At 36.9% G+C, this 17,891-nt stretch overlaps 3 protein-coding genes across 4 annotated transcripts in view; 2 read left to right on the top strand and 1 right to left on the bottom strand.

The window, feature by feature from the left end:
* Positions 1-427: 427 nt before the first annotated feature.
* Positions 428-2,343, bottom strand: atg101 (autophagy related 101). Of its 2 annotated transcripts, none has more exons than XM_056271493.1 (3): positions 2,230-2,343; positions 1,720-1,977; positions 428-1,025 (listed from the first exon to the last, which is right to left on the bottom strand). In XM_056271493.1, the coding sequence occupies exons 1-3, from the start codon at positions 2,326-2,328 to the stop codon at positions 621-623; spliced, it is 762 nt and encodes a 253-aa protein (XP_056127468.1). In that variant the 5' UTR covers positions 2,329-2,343; the 3' UTR covers positions 428-620. The 2 variants fall into 2 exon arrangements, with proteins under 2 accessions (XP_056127468.1, XP_056127469.1); XM_056271494.1 differs by having other exon boundaries at positions 1,720-1,990; positions 2,230-2,311.
* Positions 2,344-3,203: 860 nt separating this feature from the next.
* On the top strand, positions 3,204-6,266 carry rad51c (RAD51 paralog C). Its single transcript, XM_056271497.1, has 9 exons — positions 3,204-3,400; positions 3,507-3,750; positions 3,867-4,024; positions 4,208-4,341; positions 4,435-4,566; positions 5,036-5,102; positions 5,190-5,250; positions 5,890-5,950; positions 6,072-6,266. The coding sequence occupies exons 1-9, from the start codon at positions 3,283-3,285 to the stop codon at positions 6,162-6,164; spliced, it is 1,068 nt and encodes a 355-aa protein (XP_056127472.1). The 5' UTR covers positions 3,204-3,282; the 3' UTR covers positions 6,165-6,266.
* Positions 6,267-9,816: 3,550 nt separating this feature from the next.
* The window catches only part of ppm1e (protein phosphatase, Mg2+/Mn2+ dependent, 1E), a 43,813-nt gene continuing 35,738 nt past the window's right edge, over positions 9,817-17,891 (top strand). Inside the window, exon 1 of the mRNA XM_056271492.1 lies at positions 9,817-10,135. Coding sequence (XP_056127467.1) covers positions 9,954-10,135 — 182 coding nt within the window. The 5' untranslated portion in view covers positions 9,817-9,953. The remainder of the gene's footprint in view (positions 10,136-17,891) is intronic.

Raw genomic sequence — 17,891 nt, 5'->3', positions numbered from 1 at the left:
ATGGACATTGTGTCAGTTTAAAAATTTACAGAAAGTCTTGTCATTGGATTTATTTTTCTATATATATTTTTGTACATTGTTCACTTTTTTTAAAGTGCAAAATGATATTTAAATGTGTGAAGAATTAATGGTAAAGACTTTTTTTTTTACGAAATATGCATATGTTTTTTCTTTTTTTTTTTTAAATTATGAACAGGCTTTAAAAGACCATCTAAACTGAAGTGAATTCATGGGAAAAAACACCACCTTGTGGCTTAATTGTGGTGATTATAAAACAGTTTGCAATTATTCTCACACATTGCATTTTCTAAGAACACTAACACACATGTTCTTAAATTAGTGTTTTTCAGGGTAACAAAAAACACAGACAAACTAATTCAAAATAACAACATGATATAATTTAGGGTGCATAATTAAATTTATTAAAAACAAAAACAACAAAAAATAACTGAACTAGATGGTTGTTTGAATTAGCTGAAAGATAATGGATACCGTTATTATACTGGAAAAGTGTAGTGAATTTATTTTAAATCCCGCTAATGTGATTTTATATTTTTTTTTACAAGATCATCATAAATGTCCAGTGACCAATAGGCTCCAGCAGCTTCATGGTCACATTTTTACAATGCCAGCGTGTCTTTGATCAGCCTCCTCATGGTAGTGCTCACTGACGTGCCCAAAGAATCAGTGATCTGGTAAGTGATCTTGTACAGATACGGCTGGACGTCTTTCAAACTCGTATCGAACACATTGTCCACCTCTGACTGTGTGGGCATCTTGGGAAGATACTCGTGACGGTTAATCACCTCTACGATGTTGATGACTTTCTCGCCGAGCTTCTCGCCAACTTTCTCTCTGCAGATCTGACGCTCTTGTTCGTTGGCCAGGTTCACCACGTTCACCTTGATGCTCCAGACCTCCCAAGGGATGCATTCATCAGAAAAGGGCCAGCGTGACTTCTTCTTCTGGTAGAACTCCACAGAGATCTGACCCATGCCATCACTTCCGGAATTGCCAAGAGCATCCTGGGTTATAAAAAGTGCAATTTCGCAACAGTAAGATTGTTGCTAATTTTGGTATAGGAATTTGTATGAATAATTGTATTATTATTTAACCTATTATAATGCTTTATTTGTATTTAGCTTTTAGTGGGTGAGAAAAATAACATTTCAATGACATGTTTTGTTTTTGCCAATAACGGAAAGGTATGTACAGAATTTGATAAATATTTTTTACACATCTCTTTGCAAAAAAAGTGAGGTGTTACATGGTGGTGGTACCATTATAAAGTAGGATAATACCATGGTACTCAAAGTTACTGAATAATGCATGTCCAAACATGGTTTACCATTTTAAAATTTTCAAATAAAGTATAATGTCCAATAAAGATAGTAAAAATCATTAAACGGATAATTTGCCAAAAATTAAAATTCTGTCATAATTTACTCACCCTCGAGTGACATACTTCTGCTGAACACAAAAAAAAATATTTTGATGAATGTTGATAACAAAACAGTTGATTAGCCCCACTTTTCTTTTCACACTATGGAAGTCAATGGGGCCCATGAACTGGTTTGTTACCCATATTCTTCAAAATATCTTCTTTTGTGTTCAGCAGAAGAAAGACATTCTGTATGACTTGGAACAACTTGAGGGTAAGTAAATGATGACAGAATTTTTTGGGTGAACCATCCCTTTAAGTACTGTGATCAAAAATACCTTAAATTCTGCTACCGCTTTCCTGATGACCCTGTCCAGCTCATCAGAAGACACTCGCACGAATGTGAAGTCGATGAAGTCGCAGTCCATGTCTTGAGTTCCCACGGTGCCGATGGAGTACGTGCCCTCTTTCTTATAGTGAAATTTCCCTGTGCTGCGGTGCAGGAGGATCGTGTGCAGGAGGGCTAGCATGGCCTCATCCACCTGCCTACCCTCCACTGACACCTCCAGGACCTCTGATCGACAGTTCATGCTGCTCTATAATACGGTTCTACAGTTATTAAAACAAAAGGACTTTCATTCGATCTGTTGATTTGAGCTCAAATGTGTCAAATACAAATAGACACGGAGCTGTACACATTCAGATGTTCTGCTTCTAAAAAAGCGCCACTTTAGACTGAGTGACACAGCCTAAGATTCGAAGTTATAATAAAATATGGACATAACAATATAATTATGGAAATCAAATGTAATTTAAGACTCAAAAGGCCGTTCACAGAACATGTTTACCTGAAGTACGAAATGTCGATGCGCATTATTTTTCTTGCGACAGGGTACTCTTGTTTTGTAAACATACGTCAAATACGTACAGGGCGGGATAAGGGACATTTTAGTTTTAGCGTTTCACGAACGTTTCTAGCTGAAATGACCGGTTGAGGTCTATGGGCTCGCTGTGTCCATTTCTTTATTTATTTATTATTTATTTATTCATTTATTTAGTCTATGAAAATGACAGGTTCAGTAGTAAGAACTGGACTGACATTATCGTGCTTGCAAGATTTAATGGCAAAAAAAAAAAAAATCTTTAGCTAATTTCTAAATCAGTGTTGATGTTGTATTTGCTACTTCGTTTTTTTTACGACAAAACAAATGTTCAGTCAATATATAGTGAACAAAGTTTTATCAAGTGGTTAAATGATGCAAACAATAAAGTAAGAAAATGTCCAAATAAAAAAGGTGGCAGGTAAAACTACTACTACTACTGCTAATACATATCGATTATTGTTTTAATAATATTATTACATTCTACGGTCGTACTGTTCCGAGGTATGATCAAATAAAATATAAAATAAATAAAATAAACCAAATGTTTAAAGCCAAACCATTTAATTGTATGCTTTTTCTTGGACCTTCCACTCAGTTGTAAAATTATATTTAGTCAATCCAAATATTTCCATACAATGAAAAAATAGACGCAAATCCTTCTCATTACTTCGGAAATTACATGAGTAATTCAGCATTTCAACATGTACTAGAAATGTGTAAATGGCGTCTTGGGACTTTTATTTTGAAGAGCATTTTTTCCATTCAGTGTCGTCTCTTGTTTTGGAGGGAGTATCAAAAGGAAGAAAATATATATATATATATATATATATTCATTTAGCGAAAATGTTCTATCGATAGTAAATCCTGCAGAGTAAGTTAGATTTTACGTGGTTAAAACTAAAAGCTTGCGTATTTGAGGCTATCATCTGTTCTAAACTGTCATAGTAACGTTAACGACTTACGAGTCTACACGACATTTCAGCCTGGTTTTTATCAGTCAACGCGCTAGTGTTGAAAATGCAAAGGACTGTGCCCAGCCTCCCACTGGCGCCCTCAGTGAAGGTAAAACTCATCAATGCGGGTTTCCAAGTGGCCTCAGACTTGATTGACATGCGTCCTCTTCAGCTCTGCAAAGGTATTTATATAACTAAACCCAACTTTTGAATTTGAAGATAGCCTCACACTAGTTACAGATTACTAGAAAAGTATTTTCGTTAAAGCCATGCTTGTTTCGTTCACAGAGGCAGGTATATCACAAGAGGAGGCGGTGGAGGTGTTGCAGATGTTGAGGGATGATGCTCATCCCCACCAGCAGAGGGCGGCAACAGAGAGCTTAACAGCCCTGGATCTTCTGCACCAGGAGCAAACTCTGGGGAGCATTGTAACATTCTGCTCAGGCCTGGATAATGCCCTTGGAGGGGGTGTGCCTGTGGGAAAGACCACAGAGATCTGTGGAGCCCCTGGTGTCGGAAAAACTCAGCTATGGTATGGGAGGAAACAGATTTCAAAATGTGTTAGTTCATCTTAAAATTGGTAAATATTTGTGTTGATAATGTAGCTTACTATAGTTTCAAAAGTGGTCTGTTTTTCTCATTTGAAAGCATGCAGCTGGCTGTGGATGTGCAGATTCCTGTGTGTTTTGGAGGCCTGGGAGGAAAGGCACTGTATGTAGACACAGAAGGCAGTTTCTTGGTGCAGAGGGTTGCTGATATGGCGAAGGCAGCCGTGCAGCACTGCACCCTCCTAGCAGAGGATACAGGTCTGATTTGAGTAGCTGAGCTTAGTTGGGATGTCTAAATGTGTATGTATATTCAGAAAAAAATACTTAATTAACTCTACAGGTCCAATACTGATCAGCTTTATCTGTAGATTATTGAGAATTTTCATGAATTAATGAGACACGAAAAGTATAATTGTCCTCTGTCTTTGCTTTTCCTCTTAGAACAGAAACAAGCTTTAGAGGAACTTACAGTCGAGAAGATCTTGTCCAACCTCTTCTTGGTCCGTTGCCATGACTATGTAGAGCTGTTAGCTGAGGTTTACCTCCTACCTGACTTCCTGTCTGAGCATCCTGAGGTAAAATATGAATAATCTACACCACTGATATCTCTTTCAGCACAGTGATATTACTCCTGTTTAGATGCTCATAAATTGCATGCTCAATCATAGGTGCGGTTAATAGTGATTGACAGCATTGCCTTCCCATTCCGCCATGACTTTGAGGATCTTTCTCAGAGGACCCGCCTCCTGAACGGCCTTGCCCAGCAGCTCATCCAACTAGCAACACAACACAGTTTAGCGGTACTCAGCACCTCAGCACATAATTGAAACAAAGAATAACTAATAGTAGACAAATCTAGGATTTAATTAATAATTTTTTGCAGAATACTCATATTTGGTTAAATTGAAATAAAAAAAAAATTAATTTAACAAAAAGTATTTGAATTATATATACAGTATATATATATTTATATATATATTAGTACCGGTCAAAAGTTTGGAAACATTACTGTTTTTAATGTTTTTGAAAGAAGTCTCTTATGCTCATCAAGGCTGCATTTATTTATATAAATACAGGAAAAAACCAGTAATATTGTGAAATATTATTACAATTTAAAATAGTGGTTTTCTATTTTAATATACTTTCAAATATCATTTATTTCTGTGACGCAAAGCTGAATTTTGTGGCTTATATATATATATATATATATACACATCAAATTTAATAAAAACATTTCATTTTTTTAATTCAGTTACCATGTGTTTTTAGGTTATTTTGACCAATCAGATGACCACAAGAGTTTCAAATGGCCAATCCAAGCTGGTTCCTGCATTAGGTAAGACATAACAGATATGAGGGCAGTCATGCATTGTTTTGCTTTGCATAGTAGTCACCGTCCTAACAATTACAATTCACACTTTAGGTGAGAGTTGGGGTCATGCCGCGACACAGAGGCTCATCCTGCATTGGGAGGGACTGAGGAGGTAAACAGACTTTTTTAATTTGCTAATTGTGTGGGAAGGTGTTTATTGTGGCGTTTTTTTTTACTGGATTTAGCCTAGTCTTTTAGTCCACTCAACCTGACACAGCGAAATGTTGCTATAGAATAAGAATATATATATATATATATATATATTTTTTTTTTAAAGCAGCCAACATCTGTGGTGTTCTCAGCCAAATGTGTCTTCTGGAGAGAGAGAGAGAGAGAGAGAGAGAGAGAGAGAGAGAGAGAGAGATAGAGAGAGTGCGAGAGTATGTTGCATAAACTCTTTACCCTTCACCTCCGTGGGTGATGGAATGAATCACTTTGAACAAGTAGCTTGCTTTGCCTTTTGTAGCCAGACCTTATTCATAATGCATCCTGCATTACTGCCAGTCTATTACATTGTAACAGCAGGAAGCTGAGAGGCACAGAGAGCATCTCCATCTTGCTCTCTCGTCTCTCTCTATAAAGTTGAAGGTCTTTCTTCTGGCTGTAAAGTTCAGCTTCCCTGCATTTGAATTGCGGCAGACCCTCTTGCTTTTTAAACTGAGCAGACAAGGTCAGAGTGGAAGAGAATGTGATTGTGCAATGATATAACAAGTCATTTTATGTTTTTTTCACATTTCCACTTTGTGCTTAGGCTTGCCTCCCTCTACAAATCCCCAAGTCAAATGGAGGCCACAATTCAGTATCAGATTACAGTAAGTTTAATAGTAACAGAAATATTAGTAACAGGGGGGAATATATTATATACTTATATATATACTCTTTATATCGAAAATGTATGACATAGTTTTTACTTATATATATGATCTCACACAGGTCCAGGGTTTCAGGGATGCCCCAGATGAACCCAGGCATGCATCACCTTCAGGAAACTACAGCAAACGCCCTCGAATGGAGGATCTGTCTTGAGGATCTGTCAGGAATGTACAGATATATTTATATATTATATGAAAACTCAAATAATAACAATTAGTTCTTGGATTATTAATATAATAAAGTATAGAATATCGATTGTTGGCCCTTAGTTATTGGTGTTATTGTGGTATTAGTGGATGACCGATATCAATTTCCCACTGGACAATCAGACCGTGTTACAATTCAGGAGTGAATAATGAAAATGCAAAGCTATTCCAAAGTGACCAAAACTTAAATTGGATGACGGAACTGGTTATAGGCTATATATATATCAAAATATTAAAAGCCATTCTTGCCATTTAATATTCCCCACCACTTTTCCTGGCTAATCTTCTGTATATAATATATGCAAAATTGTTTTTCTGCAGCTTCAAGTGCTAGCGATTAGTCAAAGTAATTGACAATCACCAGTCATTAATCATGTCACTTAAATTGCATGGGCCAAAACTTTGTGCCATAATATGCTAAATTAGTAACAGTGTATTGAATAATTTGGCTCTAATTAACCCAGTGAGAGGGTGTTGTGTATATTGTGTTGCACAGGTCGCATCAGGATGACTTTCTGTCTTGCTTGTTGCATGAGTGACAATATGAAGATAAAGAGTTTACTGCTCACATTCACCTCCAAGTAACAGTAATAATTTAGCTGCAGATTGTTCCTGTTCAATATCAGTATATCATCCAGGTTCAGTTTATTCTCAGCGTGTATGTGAGGTTCATCACTTTAATTGAATTATACACTGGGAAGCCAGCATTACATCAGTACAAAGATAAAATATGAGCACTTCACCTCATATTTCCTTGGCTGGCAATGGATAGTTTAGACATCCGGCAGAAGAATTGATTTTGTGGACAGAAGAGGACATTCTGTTCTTGATGTTTTTAACCTCCATGTTAGACACATGGTTAGATCATGAATGAAGAACTGCCTGTGACTGCTAGACTAATAGGATTACATCATTTGTCAGGGCTGGTTTAAGATGAGTGACTGTTCAGTTGTGTCCTAACATACACTATACCTCAGGTGAGGAAGGTACACTCGGTATTATTCCTATACTGCTGTGTAATGGTCATCCAGGGTTAGGAGGACAGTTACACAGACATCCCTTTACCTTAAGACTTATAATATCACAGCCTGGTTACTATTTGACTATGAAAACAATTTCAGATTGCTGTATACCGGCAAGGATACACTTTGTCATCCTTTACAAATATGCACCATGGTAACAGTTGGAAAATAGTGAGTTACAGTCATTAAAATATATAAAAGTGTTCTGTCATTTTTGTTACCTAGCAATAGCTGTGGTAACTGTGATATTTTTCCAGAAACTATGATTAGATAGCTGTTGTCAGTTGAACTAACAATACAAGTAGTAAAACCATAGTAAATATGGAATATTCTTTAAACTTATAAGAGCTAATAATAGTATCTGGCAACCCACAGATGAAATAACAATGAATATTCTAATTATGGGATGTGATATTCCAATAATCTGTTTAAGATGCTTTCAGGATTTTCTGTCATTTTAATTTCTCAGTAATAGCTGTAGTTGTTTATAATATTTTGAGTGAAAATATTTACACTAGTACATTTTTGAAAGGGTTAATTTTGCGTTTAATATGATCTGGCAACCCCCGGTTGAACTAACAATGCATGCTTTAAAACCACAGTAAATATAGGGTATTTTTCAAACCACGTAAAAAGCTTTTAGATCCCCCCTCCCCCTCATTTAAATGTTAAAGGGATAGTTCACTTCAAAATGAAAATTCTGTCATCATAAACTCACCCTCAAGTTGTTTCAAACCTGTATGAATTTCTTTCTTCTGCTGAACACAAAGGAAGATATTTTGAAGAATGTCAGTAACCAAACAGTTAACTAGTGGACCCATTGACTTCCATAGTAGGAGAAAAAAATACTATGGAAGTCAGCTGTTTAGTTACTGACATTCTTCAAAATATCTTCCTTTGTGTTCAGCAGAAGAAAGAAATTCATACAGGTTTGAAACAACTTGCGGGTGAGTATATGATGACAGAGTTTTCATTTTGAAGTGAACTATCCCTTCAAGGTTAATAATAATATCAGGCAACCTGCAGCTGAACTAACAATGCCTGGGAGCAGAACAGTTAATTCCCAGCGATGATGTGAAATCTACAACAGTTGTTATTTTTAGCTTAAGCTCTGATGTCCTATATACACGCACATCGAGCATCACTTATCGAGTTTTCCCACTCATAAACATTCTCTCTAAGAGCTCTGTCGAAGTAAGCCTCGGCCGTTTCGATTAAACGATTAAATAATTGTTTCGCACGGCGTCTGAATCAGTCTCAGCCTAATCCGATTTTAATAATAGCCTAATGTGCATACAATTTATGAGGGCTAGCAAACAGCCCTCATGTTGACGGTTTTAAATGTATTTATATTGGGGCCAGTATGCTATTAATCGGATACTTATTTCAACTTTGGCAGGAAATAGGTTATAATCGGTCTAAACTGTGTTTATTTGCGAGATAACGTTGAAGGCATGCCAATGCTAAATGAGGACGATGCAGACAAAACCTAAATCAATCAGCATGAACCATAGGCTGATTACGTCACAAGCTTTTGTGCTAGACCGACGTCATACGTTCAAGCAGCTACGAAACTGATGTGGCTAAAAAAGGTTGGCTTAGCGCACGCATCACGGACTTGCGTCTACTGGAAAGTTATTTATAACAAAATTGATATTCTCACACTATCAGTGTTTTATATATAGTCTGGCACGTGCAAACCCTTGGCACTCCAGAAGTCTGTTATTTATGTCTGTTTTTATGTTTTCCTCAATGCACATTTCCTTTTTTTTTTTGTAGGCCTACAGAACACAGCACCTGTAATAAAAATAAAAAATAAAAAAAAGGTTGTACTATAGAATAGGCTATCTATTATTTGCACTATTAATGTTATAATTAATTAGGCCTACGTTTTTAAAAATCCCAAATGTATTAAAACCAACTAATTTAAATTAGCCAAATATTTAAGATATAAAAACTTGGTTTAAAGCATTCCAATGGAAAATAATGAAATCACATATGTTTGTCTTGCCTTTTAACCCACTTAATGTCTACATTTTCCCAGTTATGTGGGAAGTGTATGTTTTGTTTGTTAATCTCTGGTCATATTTGTAACTGGTGGAAAACAGGCTCTGGTGTTTCCACTGGTCAAAAATGCGACATGTTCATATCATATGTCATGATTTACATATTGAGCAATCTAAATATTATAGCCTATTAATAATAGACCTTTAAAATATTATATGGACCAAAATATGCACCAAATATTATAAGTGTATCTGCTATTATAAGTGTATTTCGTGCATATCATATTTTAAAGTGTATTATAAGTGTATCTGTTTCACATGCTTCCTTTTATGGCACTTTGACACATCTTTCAGAGGGGCCAACTGAAATGAAACCGCTCGGGTTACGTCACTATTTACGCCACGTAAATAAAACGTTCCATGTAAAATGTTTAAACAATTTTGACCCTTTGATGTAAAAGTACATTTTCATCATAAATATGGAATTAAATGGGTTAATGAAAAAGTTACCCCTCTCCCCTCTCCATCATACCCCGCCCCTTGTGACGTCTCGTCGGTCTGTTGTGCGACTCGCCTCTCTTTTCACGCGCGCGCCGCGGGCCCTCCCCAACTCGCGCGACTACAGAGTCGCTCCAGCCTATGATTCAAAGTAGTGTAGACTTCTTGCCCGGCTCCAGCTGTCTCTGGTCTCTCCAGGAATGAGAAGCAATGGCCGGTTCTGCCAACGAGGAGAAAACCTTCAAGAGGTTCTTGGAGCTCTTCTTGCGTGAGATGAAGCCACCTCTCCAAGAGGACGTACCTCTACCTATGCGCCCCTTGTCGGACCTCATCTCGGAGGACGAGGTGGAAGGGGAATGCCTCGACCTGTGTCTCCAGCACCTGTGTAAATAGTTAAGTACCGATGCGCCGTCGCGCTTCATTTGTTTCACTTACTATGCACGTGTTGTTATATTAGCCTAAATGCGTTTATAACATTAGAAAGCGTAAGAATAAAAATATGTGGACGAAAGACAAAAGGAAACAAATTTTTGGTCCCGTGTTCAAGTAGGAGAATTGCATAGAAATAGCCTAACCTGCAGTTATTTGTGTGTGTGTGTGTTTGGAAGAAAAGCGCAGGGATAACTCAAGCACAGTGTCGAAAATTATTATTTATTACTGTAGGGAACTTACAGTTTCACACTGTTCCAGATCGGAATGTTTCGTACATTTCGACACGGGTAAAGTTTTAGTCTGGCCACTTTAGAAGACCATCAAATATTAGCTTTTCCCAACTGTAATAGTTCATGTGTTACTATTATGTCCACAGGTGTCAATAATTTTAACATTATTAATAATAATAATTATAAATATCGTTATATTGTCAGATTTTAATATTGAATTATATATATACTAATTTATATTATAACAATGATAGCGATTACAGATATATAGGGAAAATATGACAACTGTGAAAGTCATTCTGATGGGAAAGTACTTATTTTTGTATGTGTTTAATGCGTTTATAGTGCAAATGCAAGCAGATATTTGTTGTCCATTTTTTCTGATTAGGCTACACCCTCCGTTCTCCAGTGACCCCCTTTACTCGTGTCTTCAATCCTCTGATGTGGTATTCCTTCATATTTTGCGTCTTAATCATTTTGAGTTGACGTTACCATTTTCTTTTCGATCAGTTGTTAACGACATGTTTTCATCTGAGATGATCGCATGCTTATCAGTTTGTAATCTGAGGAAGCATACACAGCATCCGTGTCGCCAGTAGGCTATCAAGCGCTGGACGGGGTTCGTCGGTCGACGAGATAACTGAGCATGACTGGTTTTGATCCCATGCATGTTTCATGCGACACGGTTACCGTTTTCTTTCAAGATTTCGGCAGTTGCGTGTGCCATCGCCTTATGCTAAGACACACCTGTCTACATCTTCATATTCAAACGTGAACAGCTTAACGTTAGTGTAAGTGAAGTGTAGCGAGCATTGTGATATCGCGGTGTTTTGAATTCTGGGCGAGATCTGTGGGAAGGGGTTACGTTTGATAAACTACGTCATTGGCTTGCTATAAATAGCCCATTCAAACCCAGCAGAACCTTTATGAGCATGAAATAGACCTACTCATACACATCTAATGGATCTGGTGATAAATGGGTGCGCAAATGCCCATAGTTGCATTGCACATTTCCTGAGTCAGGTGTTTTCAACTGTGCTACATTGATTTATTTTTAGTTTCATATTTATCTGCATCCATTTTGTGGCTATAATGGAGTATATTTTACATAGTACATAGGTCCTTTTTTGGCTTGTGAGTAGCTACTATATGATTTCAGGGCCATAAATTACCATCACAGACATTGAATATAATTAGAACATTCTGAATATTATTTGACATTGATTCTATGAATATTCTAAGATATATTGATTATAAGATGAATATTCTAAATATTAATTGAAAATGATTATAAGTATATTCTGAGAATTACTAGAAATTTATTATGATTTGAATAGTCTAAATGTTGTTAGACATTGAATCTGAGTATCCTGAATTTTATTGGACATTGGTTATAATCTGAATATTATTAGATGTAATATTATTAATGTAAATAATATAAATCTCACTCGACAATGATAATAAGAATATTCTTTTAGATCTTATTCTATAATGTGACTATTCAGATTAGTGGTCAATCAATGTGGAATTTTCTTTGACTGATTCATAAAATTGGACCTTTGGACACTTATTTGGTTACATCCTTGAATGCATTTGCTCAAATCATATTTAATTTTACCCAACCTTTATACATCTACAGACCTTTTCATTTTGATCTAAACTGCGCCCCACAAAGAGCTTATTGGTTTTTGTGTCTGAATTTCATTCAATTGTCAGCAGCAGGTTGCCATGGCCTGCTGTGGAGTATACCTTTTGCTCTCGCACAAACAAACACACAAATACAGTCTTTTTGGGGAATCACAGAGCTATTTCCACATTCAGATTTTTGCAGTGCTCAATGCACCGATGTCTGTGTGGATACTCAGATGTTAATGTTTATTTTAGGTTACTGACCCTGAATAATATCTGATCCTCAGGAGAGAGTTATATGGTCAGTTTGCCTGCATGAGGTTAATGGGTGTTTACCGTTTTTCTGACAGGGAGCTAAGTTGAATGACCTTAACCTGGCATAGATTGATTTAACCATTTGCCACTGGAATGCATAATTATTTTGTTGTTAGAGCTGTGTATATGCATTTATTTATTTATAATCTAAACATGAATTTAGTTCCCTAAATAATGCATCTTCTTCCATTTAGCTACATCAGTTTATCCTTGCTCTGAACGAAGGCTTGCTCGCTCGCCTCGCATACTTAAGGATTGAAGCTTCTGCTTCCTGTGTGGTGATTCAGCTAAACGTATGATTATTTTGTCGCTGGGTTGGAGATCTAATAATAGTCCTGAGAGAAAAGTGGAGATCCCCTTTGTTCTGTTCCCTCTAGAGTGCCGGTACAGGGTGGCTGTGTGTGTATGTGTAAAAAGGAGAAGAAGAAGAGAAGCAAAAATTGGTAGGGGAGGTGGGTGACGGCGCGGTGAATCCAGAGCTCCAATGATGGTGGCAACCCACCAGTGGCGTGACATGTCTGACTGGGGAAGAATGCAGGGTATCATTTAATAAGAGCCAATCAATAGAGAAACAGTGACTCTGCAGACCTCTACTAGTACACATAAGGATTTCATCACGGCATCTTTTATATTAATACAGCGTACTCCGCTGGTGGGGTCCTCAATGCATGATTTATGTTAATGACAGCAAAGGTTTAGCTTGTGCTTTTACTTTTCTTTTTGAAGGTCCAGTATTGTAATATAGTCTTCCTCAACTGGTTTTGCTTTAGCACCCAGATTTTATGCTGTACAGAATGTAGGCAGGTTATTCTATTCATTTAATTATTTAATTTCCCTTGCAACTGTTCCATTTTGGTATTCTAATTGACATGAATGTCAGAATTTTATTTCATTTCATTTTTTTTTAACCCTGCAACTAGTTGCTCCATGATTTTTTTTATTTTTATTTATATATATGTATAATATATATATATATATATATAAATAAATAAAAATATTTATTATTTTATTTAACTATTATTTTATTTTATTTTAAATGCATGTTGGCATTGTTTCTTAGTGACATGATTTTTTTCCAAAATATTATAGAGTTTGATTGGCTGCACTTACTTTACCATCAACAACTAATTTGAGAATATTAGAAAATTGTGTATTTAAGAAAATATTAATTGTACAATTGTTTTGCAATTCTAAATGTATAAATATATTGTTAGTTGCATTTTAGTATTACATTTTGGGTAGTTTTTCCCTTTGTTTTGTGACAATCCTTTTGACCCACCCTCATATCTGAATGTTGAAATTCATGATGCTAGTATTGTAAGTATAATAAAGCGTTTTTAGTCCGCAGTATGTCAGTGATCTCTCTCTCTCTAAATTCAAAATCAAGTCGAACAGGAAAACCCATTCTATTTGACAGTAAACCTTCGATGATGTTATCTAGCACAGTCTGGTTTAGTTGTTGTTCTCTGATAAATGGGGATGTGAGGCGAATGTGTGGCTAAAAATGGAGGTTGGGAGGGAGGTTGTTTCCTTCTCCTGTGGTGAGCAGGCCCTCCAAGCCCATGGGGAGTCCTGATAGACACTAATGGATAGAGGAACGCTCTCCTAAAGCTCATTAAACCCCCGTCTCTCGCAGCTGTAAACCACACACGTACAGAGGTACACAAAACTCACACATACACGCGTGCCCACGCACAAAAGACATGCAACACATTAACACGCACAGAGCCCAAGGGAGCGCCTATGGTAATGAAAAACATGGCACACTACACCACACAGCTGTGTCATGATAGAATCAATGATGGAGGAAATATCTGTTGCAGAGGGAAGGATTTGCATGTTGTAGCATCATATGCGGCGTTCACTCATCTGTTATGGCAGGAGTTTCCCTTTATGTCGAGTGTAGATCAGGTTTAGGGTTCTTTTGTGATGATTTAGTGTCCAAATTTAAGAGGATGGGAGGTTTCAAATTTAAAAATGTAATAACATTATATTTTTTAAGGATATACACACAAATGTGATCATAAACCACATTATAATATAGGGGTGTGCCAAAAAATCGATTCACAGAAGAATCTAGATTCTCATTTTTGCAACGATTCAGAATCGATCTGAAATGTCCAAGAATCGATTTAATAAATAAATAAAATCAGCTGGCTGTTCGCCTCCATTTTTTGTAACTATAGCCTATACGGGACGTCCGGACGTCATGCACGCAGCCGGTTTTTGAACGTGAGCGGCAAATCAGAGGAAGCAAATATGGATGCTTTTATAGAGCTTCTGATGCTTCTAAATATGATGCTTCTACATTCATTCTGCCGTGGCGGGCCGCCCGCCACACCCAAAATAATCCCGCCACGGCTGCAGCTTCTCAGTGAGGTCCGATATTAATGTGCTACTATTGTGTTATTGTTAAGCTAAAGGCATAAAAAACATTGTAAAGCACCATAAAGTGTTCGCACTATATTCCAAGACTTCTAAAGTCATTCAATAGCATAATGTGAGGTAAAAATGAATATTTAAGTCGTTAGTTAAAGTTAATGGAAACTCATCTCTCCTCAGTCATTCTCAATTCAACATTCAAACAGCGCGTCGCGTTATAGCGTTTTTTAAATCATAATCCTTTCTCCCGGGTGTCTGTTAGATTACAGCACTGGAGAGCGCTATGAATTGTTCTTCATCCGCACTGTAACTGAAATTTAAAACTGTTAAAAGAAAATGCTCAATAAACTGTTGCAAATATATAATACATTAAGCATAGATAGACAGATATAATCTCTTCGCTTTGTGCTTTGAACTTTTCAATCCGGAGCGCTGCGCGCTGTGACTTCGCGTTGCTTCAAGTGCATCATTCTGCGCACGGGATGCGCATAATCGCTTTGCCGCTCTTATTCGAGCCTTTCATGTTATAATGTTATAATACTTAGGGGAGGTTTAAACACCTGGGGTAAGGGGGGGTGGCCAATGCCAATATCACTCATGGGCCACGCCCCCTCCCCCTGGCGAAATGGGCCTGCCACCACAGCTGGAAAAAATCCTAGAGGAAACACTGGTCTCCGTTTGTCATTCTGTATAGCAAAGCAGATGAGAGTAGATCATGATCAGAAACCCGATTAGAAATCATTATGGATAAAATCGAATCGTTTTAAATCGAAAATCTTTTTGAATCGAAAATCGATTTTGAATCGAACCGTGGCCTCAAGAATCGGAATCGAATTGAATCGTGAGATGGTAAAAGATTCCCACCCCTATTATAATATGGGATAATCTAGTTTCTATAATTGAAAAATGTTACAAATGTTTAGCACATTTGTGTTCGGTACAACTCATTTTTGGGTGAACTGTCCCTTTAAACTGCTGTCCTCTCATGCATTCTTCATTATCAGTGTTTGATCAGCATCACAGACGACCCGTCCTCTGATGTCTGATCATGACAACATTGATCCGACAATTAAGCAAAACAAATAGATGTGTCAGCAGCGTATTGTTTCCATTAGAGCAGACAATGTATCTGTGGCCAGGTGTTGTCTAGATGAAAGGATGCTATTTTTCATCTGGGTCAGTGTGGCCACGGGCACCCTTGGCATGGCATTAGAGTATGGCTCCTCTTCAGGCACACACTGACAGCAGCTGTGCTTCAGATGATCGACGTAGCCGTTCACCCAACCCCCTCTCACTCCGATCACATACAGACTTTCTTTTGTAGAGCTATAATCAGATTTAGATTTATTTCAGGCTCAAAACCAGTCTATAGAGTGCTGTCTAAAAAAATATTTGTAAAAAAAAAGTACAAATAAAGTAATTCAATTCGGTAAATTATGTATTTAGATATATTTTATTTTTTATTCATGTATTATTAGAACTGTCAATTTCCAAAATACTTACCCGATATGCTGGGATGCACAATATATTGGTTATCAAGAACTATCATATAGCCTAGTTTTTTTTTTTTTTTTTCATTTATCTTTATCAACTGATATTTAATTGTTCATGCTCATTTCCCCCTATTTTTACATTGATATACATTTTTTTTGCCATCTAACACTTAAAATGCTAATAATCTACTAACATTGTAAAATGAAGCCTTAAATTGTTGTGATGCCTAAATTCACTTGTAGCATTTAAATGATTGATTTTATTTTGAATTTAATAAATTCAATTTATTTAGACAAAATAGAATTGAGTTGTAATATTGGGCACTGATAATTCAGTCATAGCTAGAAAATAATTACTTGCTTATTGGTATCAGCCAGAATTTTAATATAGGTGCATCACTATTAATTAGTATTTTGTGTGGAAAAGACCCCAAATAAATAATAGTTTTATTTTTAAACCTCTATCAGGTTTAAAGTAGTTCAGAAACAAAATGGTTGCACATTTTTGGACCAGTAATGCAAGAATGCAAGTTAAATGCATTCGCCAAGCAACATAGAGTACCTTACTTGTCCTTTGCATGCTCTGAAGTGCTCAGAATACCATCAGATCCTTGCAACGTTTTAAACCCCTGCGGCTCTCCTATTGCCTGTAATTGAATTTCATTTTCTGAGTAATAGCTTGCAGCTGAAACCACAAAACACAGTGAGGAATATTTGATCAATAAATCAATCCAGCTCATTGCCTCCCCTAGGCTTCTAGGACTGTGTGTTCATCTCCACTGTGATCAGACCTGACACTTAAGAGAAGCGAGTGTGGCTCCCCTCAGCTTGTTTTCATTTCAGCTGACGGCAGAATGAACTAGCCTCCGCTTCGACAGTCTATATGGACAAATTTAGAACTGCACTGGGACAAACAAGGATGACAGCAGTGGCCAAGAAGAGAGAGAGAGAGAGGGAGAGAGCTGCTCCTCAAGGATTCACAAGTCATTACTTATAAACCACCATTGGCATCCATAGCCGTTATTTGCACTTCCGTGAATGATGTTTTCTGGGCCAGATATTAATTAGTACTCGGCTTAAGGTCTTCTCTCTTTTTCGGTTTTCCCTAAATGTGCCTCTTGGGAGGTCAGGAGTGGATAAGAGAGAACCAAAGACCAGATCGTCTTGTCTTTTTGTCACTGTTCAGAGATCAGGGTGCTTGATCTCAAAGGGGACAGTGTGTACGGATGTGCCAGAGAGCGCAAGAACATGTCCTGTATGAACGGAATTAGTATTCGATTAATTCATTTGCATATCATGTAATTAATTTTGTTTCAATTATTTTGTTTGCATACAATTGTAAGCTTAAGGCCTTTTGAGAGCAAAAGATACCATGGACTTTAGCATGAAATGGTGTTTACGCTACATTTTAGTTCTGTATTTCTGTGCTAAACTGAATATTCAGCAAGAAAATGAGAAAATGTCTTGATTGGATCGTGAAATATCCAGCGACGGTTTGACAAACAACGGGGTTTTGCACAAATTATGTCAGCTGAAAAGGAATGATATTTCAGATGTGGGGTAAGGTATGACATTTTTTATATAAATTTAATCTGGAATAATGCTCACAGATGAAACATATTTTTCTAGGCCAAAATCCAGAAACGAGTTAGCATTAGCACTTCCTG

Source organism: Rhinichthys klamathensis, unplaced genomic scaffold (genome assembly GCF_029890125.1).
Source record: "Rhinichthys klamathensis goyatoka isolate OS25496 unplaced genomic scaffold, OSU_Roscu_1.1 h1tg000321l_1, whole genome shotgun sequence".
Classification (NCBI taxonomy): domain Eukaryota; kingdom Metazoa; phylum Chordata; class Actinopteri; order Cypriniformes; family Leuciscidae; genus Rhinichthys; species Rhinichthys klamathensis.
Note: the sequence above shows the minus strand (reverse complement) of the source record. Positions and strands in the feature narration are given on the sequence as shown.

Excerpts from the sequence above, each read along its gene's own strand:
- atg101 (XM_056271493.1), bottom strand. The coding sequence starts at position 2,328 with ATGTCCCTTATCCCGCCCTGTACGTATTTGACGTATGTTTACAAAACA. Across the intron at positions 1,978-2,229 it reads ATCGACATTTCGTACTTCAG|AGCAGCATGAACTGTCGATC; the intron begins GTAAACATGTTC and ends ACCGTATTATAG. Across the intron at positions 1,026-1,719 it reads AAGCGGTAGCAGAATTTAAG|GATGCTCTTGGCAATTCCGG; the intron begins GTATTTTTGATC and ends TTTATAACCCAG.
- rad51c (XM_056271497.1), top strand. The coding sequence starts at position 3,283 with ATGCAAAGGACTGTGCCCAGCCTCCCACTGGCGCCCTCAGTGAAGGTA. Across the intron at positions 4,342-4,434 it reads TCCTGTCTGAGCATCCTGAG|GTGCGGTTAATAGTGATTGA; the intron begins GTAAAATATGAA and ends GCTCAATCATAG. Across the intron at positions 5,251-5,889 it reads CATTGGGAGGGACTGAGGAG|GCTTGCCTCCCTCTACAAAT; the intron begins GTAAACAGACTT and ends CTTTGTGCTTAG.